This window comes from Nestor notabilis, unplaced genomic scaffold, assembly GCF_000696875.1.
Source record: "Nestor notabilis isolate BGI_N333 unplaced genomic scaffold, ASM69687v1 scaffold7567, whole genome shotgun sequence".
Taxonomy (NCBI): Eukaryota; Metazoa; Chordata; class Aves; order Psittaciformes; family Psittacidae; genus Nestor; species Nestor notabilis.
The window spans coordinates 6,897-13,441 of record NW_009935075.1 but is presented as its reverse complement, the minus strand read 5'-3'; the positions used below and the strand labels follow the sequence as shown (position 1 = coordinate 13,441).

Below are 6,545 nucleotides of genomic sequence, written 5' to 3'. Positions count from 1 at the left end.
AGGCGGCAGACAGGAGGGTGCTGCTTACCCCGGCTGGGTCCTGGTGCCCGCCGGTGGGAGTGCCGGTGGTGTAATCTTCGGTCATGCACACATCCGTTCTCTGCTTAGCGTGTGGCTTTTCTGTCTTTGCAAGTATGAAATGGGTGTGCAAGGATTCGGCGCTCACTGTTCACGAAAAAGACCGAGCTTAGTGCCTGACCTTACTGTTGCTTCCAGAAGATGCTCGCTTATCTGCCAGAAATGCCTCACAGTGCAGCTTTCAGGGTCAAGTTGTGGGCTTAATCCTACCTAATTCCATCAGCACAGATCTCTCGGCTTGCAATTATCATGTCTCCCTTTGACAGTGCGTTTAATTATAAAATGCTCTCCTGAGAGGTGAGAGATACTGAGCGAAGTGGCATGTTTATAATACAGAGTTATAGCTCTGGGACATTGCCCACATATTCTCTTCTGCTAGCAATGACTCTCTGTTCTCTTTCTTTCTCCAGAAAAAGAAAAGAGAATTACTCCTATAATTGTGTATCCAACACAAAAAACAACATCAGCTGCTCTGGGTAAGGCCCAACATTATTTTTGGAAATGTCTAAGCTGAGAAGAATTAGACTAGGTCCACTTCTGCAGTAATTTGTTGGCATAAATTGTTGTAGTTCTTTTGATTTCCACCATATTGGCTGAGGGTTGGTGCCAAAGTAGTTTCTGCTTCTTATTGTCTACAACTAGACATGATCTATCATGTAGGAGAAGCTGCAGAACTGCTGTAGACTTTAGCCACTATCAAAGCAGTAAAAGCATGTTTGCACCATCAGATCAGCTGTCCAGAGCTCTCTCTGCACTAAAACTTTTCTTTTGCAGTATTTCCTCAAACTGGTCTAGGTTACCTGGTGGCTTTGAATGAGCCATCCAGCTCTTTTGGGAGGAGACATCTATTTAACTGCTTTTTACTGTTTGAACTGGGCAATTGATAGTTAGAAAGTACCTTGATACGGTCTCAGTTTTTCTTTGAAGATTTTATTATGACAACAAATTTCTGTGGCGTTTCTTTTTCCCAGAAAATGCCAGGTATATTTTACACTAAGGTTTCTTAACTTGAGTACTATACACACAGCTGTGTCCTGTGATGTCTTAGTTCTCCCTACCACTTTTCTTTGCATCAGCATAGACTACCAAGTGATTTTATGTTTTTGCTTATTGACCTCTGTGGAGTGTTTTATATCCCTTTTGTCACCATCTGCACCGATACAATTGTATGCGTTACTGAGCCTATGTAATATAGATACACACCAGCGTGAAGGCTCTTTATCCTTGGCTCTGAGTTACAATAATTATAGCAAAAGTTCTGAATTTTTGCATGTCACTTTATCCCTGGAGGTCCCACCTTAAGCTGAATGCCCTTGACCACAGCATCTCTTAGTGAAGCTACACTGCTGGTTAATGCAGCTGCTCCAGGGTGGTAAATCACACCATGCCCCTTTAGGCTGCAGTGTGTCAGAAGGACCAAGGCCACAAAAACACAGCTTTGCCTCCTGAGGAATATGTCTAGTGCAAGACTAACTAATTGCTGCAATGGGAAAATAACTTGGTTGGCAGTGGGAAGGACTGCCAAACTGAAGGGTCTTGCTGCCAAGAGTAGGAGATCAAAAGCAACCTGGGGCTTAACTTCAGATTTGAATGTAGTGGTGCTTGACATGTGTAGGAACTTGATCTCCCAGTCGAGAGGCTGGTTTTCACCAAGAAGAATAGTTCGTCATATGTATCCAAATGGGGTTTTAATCTTTCTTTTACCAACAGGTTCCAAGATGACTCTCCCATGCAAAGCGTTTGTTGGACTGAGCAGCCACTTCCATACCGATGTGGAATGGCTAGCAAATGACACCACCATTGATGTGATTTACAACAAAAGCAGAGTTACAGAGGGAGAACGACAGTAAGTCTGGCTGAAAGTGTTTCCTTGTTCCAGGGGCTCTCAGTGCAGCTGAATGCCAGATAGTGAAATGGGACGTGAATAGGTTTGAAGTGAAGGTGAGAGCTGAGAAAAAAAACCCAGCAGGCAAGCAAAAAAACCCCAACCCAATCCAGACAGGGTGAAATCAATTCTTTACCTCTGTTTCTTGTTCATGGTATATTGCAAATGAGCCAGCTGCAAGGCTTAAACTTGAAGCACAATTTCATGGGCAGCCGAGTTGATGGAAGAGCTGACGGCAGTGGAAAACAATGGGACTTGGTCCTTCCCAGTGCTTCTCTTATCTGTCTCCTTGCCCCATGCCAGTGAAATGGCAACATCCTGTCCCTGACATTAATGAGGTTCTCTGAACACACTAAGAGAACAGAAAACTATCCAGTGTTTTGGGTTTTGTTGTTATAGCATCAGTGTTTTTCCCCTTAGGCTTGCTCCTTTTCAAATTAGTGAGTTAAACTGACTCACAGAGATGCCCAGTGAGTGCTAGAGCTGACGCCAGGGAAACACCATGGGAATGCTGCTGGAAGGGAGAGGCAAGATGTCCTGCATCCCGTTGCCCTGATCCATTGTCTCTCCCAGTCTTGAGGAGCCTTCTTTCAGCTTCCTCATAGCTGTATGCCTCAAGCATTTTCCTGCTAGAAAAGGAGAGAAAAGACTGCTTTCTATTCCTGTGACATGTTACCTGGGAAGCACTAACTTGCTATGTTCAGGCTTGCTTTTAGTGTCTTCAAACATGGGGTAAACCTACTGACTGAAATCTCTTCACTGAGGTCCAAGTCAGCCAGAGGTAACAAAGCAACTCAGCTGTATGCCCAAGCCCTTACATGTTTTCACATTTCCTACAGCATCAAGGCCATTATTTTACATGAATAAGTGACAGTGTTTTAAATCTGTGGTCAGGAGCTTTAACATTTACTGTGGCTATAGTCTCTGCAGGCTTTAGGATAGGGCAGCACATGTACTTTCTTACTTGGACTTTAACAATTATTTTTATGATTACAGTTCTGTAAGGACAGGATACCACAACAGCTAGGGCTCATGCAGAGCCCACAGTATGTGAGACACGCCAGTTCTGCTGGAAGAAAGGCAGAACAGCTCAAATGCCAGTGGGAAACCAGATTCCCTGCAGAAATCTCTGAGAAAGCACCCACTGCCGTGTTGCTGCCTTCCTGTAGTACAGTCCAGGAGGACTGCACAGGGAACAACATTGCTGCAGTACATAGCAGGCTCGTGATCAGATCATTAAAGAGCAGCTGAATGACTGCTTCAGCAATGACTAAAGATATCAGAAGACAGTGCTTGACTGCAGCTAGAAAACCACTTTCAAATAGTTGGACTGATGAAACAATCAATCAGGTTGAAATAAGCTGGAAACTTGCTAGACAGTTTCTTGTACTGTGTGCTTGGCTTTGGGCGTGGGATAGACAAGAATGGTGCTTCAGTTTGCTGAGTGAGCATTTGCAGAGTTGTGTTCTCTCTATGTCCTCTTGCAGCTGATTGATAGCAAGAACTAATCTCAGAAATGAATAGGTGGTCAGAGAGAAGGAATTAAGTAATACCACAATGCTGTGTAGAGTGCAAACATGCACAGAATTCTGCTTGCATTTCTTGTCTTCTTTTAATTTGTTTTTGCAAGACAAATCCAGATAATTTTTTTCCTGGAGAAGTCAAGTAGTGCAGGATGGGTACTGACTGCTGAGGCTCAAACAGTTGGCACGCTGGTTTGGAAGACACAGTTGTCCTCTAATGCTGAGGGGCTAGTTCAGAAATGAGCAAATGTCTAATGCATTTTCTTGCAATCTTCTGTTAGAATGAACACATCAAATGGCAAAAAGCCAGCTTATAAAAGGATTTATCATTAATTTTTTCTTTTTCTTCCAGAGAGATGGTAGAAAATGGTGAAAACTTCATTGAAGTCCCCCTGATTTTTGATTCTGTCGAAGAAGAGGATTTTTACACAGACTTTACATGTCTGGCCCAGAACGGATATGGATACCAAGTACTGCCAACAAGGGTCAAGCAAGAAGGTAACTAGTTCGGCTGCTTATTTGGGATAATTATTGTCATTATTCTAATGCTAAAACATCATACAAACCTTTCATACTGTCAGAGCTAGTATCAGGATGAATTACTGCCTGGGTAAACCCTGATTGCCTCTTTCATCTGTGGGCTTTGAAATAACCTGTTCACAAAATACAGTTTCTGTGGGTCATTCAGTGACATTTTCTGCAGGGTTAAGGATCTGTGTGGGTATATCTGGTCATTGGAGAGGGCTCCAATATAGACACATTTTGTGAAATGATGGCTCCAGTGGGACTACTGGCAAACTCCCATTGGGTGCAGCAGGGCCAGATCTCCTCCAGTTCCTCAACAAGTCGGAAAAAAGACAATAGCAGAATAAAGATCAGAGTGTTCCTTCTCCTCATGCACAGACTGCCGCCAAAATAACAAGAAGTGTAAATGATGATGGGTGTTGTTATTTTGGCTCCTAAATGGGAGTGATGGGAAGAGAAGCCTTGAGCTCAGTGCAATTAATGCTGCAGTGTGATAGACTGCTGGCCAAGAACCAGCTGTAAAAACAATGTGAAGCAATGCTAATTGTTTCTTTGCATGACGTTGATGAATCACCCAAGTTTGCTCACACTGTCTTAGAAAGGCACATGAACATTTACAGTCTTCATTATGAGTTATAACTCACGACTCACTCCAGCATCCTTTGATGAGCGATTTGATCTCTTTGCTAAATGATATGCTGCCTTTGTCTTCCATGAGCTACACAGGTATTACTACAGAGGAGGCAATCCATGAACCAATATAGGCTGGAATAATCCAAAATGGTCTGGGTGAATATTGGTATTGGAAATTATCTGTATTTTGGGAAAAAGCTCAGAGTCTTGGCTTGATCATTAGTAATTTATAAACCACTCTTATATGAGAAAATTAATCACACAGCTTGAGGGTGGACCAGGCGGTGCTTTTATCTGCTGCTTGGATTGTCTCTGCTTTCAACAGATTAAGAGAAAGCACACAGCCGCTCTGGGCAGGGCTTGGGAAGAGTCACGTGAATGCAAAAGGATTGAACTTTAAATTCTCACCCTCTGTTGTTTTCCAGTTCTTTCTCCCATCATCGTAAAAGCCTATTTCCCAGAGCACTCAATCAATAGACCTCTTCATTTCACTTCCTTTCCTGATCAGGGTGATCAGCCCTGCTGGAAGGTTAACTTGCAGACATCCTTTTTATTGTGATTTCTCCTCCTCTAACTTGAACTTAGAGAACTATGTTCCTGGGAGGGTTATTTTGTGAAAATATTCCATTTCTTTACTTTTCCAGCTGTTGGCTTTTCCTGGTACATTGCAATGATTCCCATCACATTGGCCTGCATGATCGTGGTGGGGATATGCATACACAAGTGGTGGAAGTGGAGAGACGATAAAGGATACACAACAACAAAGATTTAAAATTTGCTTTATTCTCCAACCACTAACAGAAGAAAAAGTCATCCTGGCCATCCTTCACATGAGACAGAGAGACATTTCAGACTGCTTTCCCAGCAGATGGATATATATCAATTCTTTTCCTCTTCTCCATCTTCTATGATCGGATGAAGTTTTAAGCTCTCGTTTAATGCTACCTACATGCAGGAAACCTGTTTCTATTATTTTTGCAGCTAGGGTTCAATTTTGGAACACAAAATACCATGGAATGTGCCCTGGATATCAGAATTGAAAGGGAGGTGTTCGCACCCTTTGTAATTCCAGTAGTCTTAATGTTTAAGAAAATCTGAAAACAGAAGCTAAGAAAGGTTACTGCTCCACACTAGAGTGACAATGCAGTTTTGTTATGCATCCGAACTTATTTTATTTTCCTTCAGTCTAAAAAGAGTAATTTTCTCCCCTTTTCCAGAGCCAAATACAGTTGTCATGGCAACTGTGTATCTATCTGTGAACTTTTCCACAGAAAATGTGATTTTTTTTTTTCAGCAGTTGGATTATTCTCTGCTTAAATGGACTATCTCAGAATATCCCTCCCTGGAGATAACTACATCAGCATAACAGATAATTGTACACTGGAGAATTCAGTTCTGTTTATCTAACAATATCTCATAGCTAGGGATTCATAGGCAGCTGTAACATCTTGTTATCTCTGCCAAGGAAAGAATTTGGAGGGATGTTTTAGTGTTTTGAGAGTTATTTGGCTAATATATAGGTTTATTCCTGGAAGCAATTGGACAGATTGCCAGTAATAATGTGCAGTCTTACCCTTCTGTTACTCTGTCTTTCATGACTGGCCTGATTCTCCTCTCTGAGTATAGAAGTCTGGCATAGATTCCCATAAACAATGAGTCTGCACCAGTCTGAAGCTGGTGCAGCTTCAGGAACCTTCTGTCTTTTAAACTGAAGCATGCAAATCACTTACTCATGATACTAAATGCTGCCTGTTAGGTTAATGTAACTGGATTCCACTCAACATAAATCAGAAGGAAGCAATAATCAGTGGCCATGTTGTACTTTGAGGATCAGAATAAGTAGAATGACTTGATTACTTCCTCTTCCAAGAGATAACACTCATGATAGCCGAGAAGTAGTT

General features: G+C 42.1%; 1 protein-coding gene across 1 annotated transcript in view; it reads left to right on the top strand.

The window, feature by feature from the left end:
• Positions 1 to 5,416, top strand: part of LOC104408149 (interleukin-1 receptor type 2-like) — a 10,798-nt gene extending 5,382 nt beyond the window's left edge. Inside the window, 4 exon segments of the mRNA XM_010017648.1 lie at positions 489 to 554; positions 1,789 to 1,924; positions 3,839 to 3,984; positions 5,289 to 5,416. Coding sequence (XP_010015950.1) covers positions 489 to 554; positions 1,789 to 1,924; positions 3,839 to 3,984; positions 5,289 to 5,416 — 476 coding nt within the window.
• The last annotated feature ends 1,129 nt before the right edge of the window (positions 5,417 to 6,545 follow it).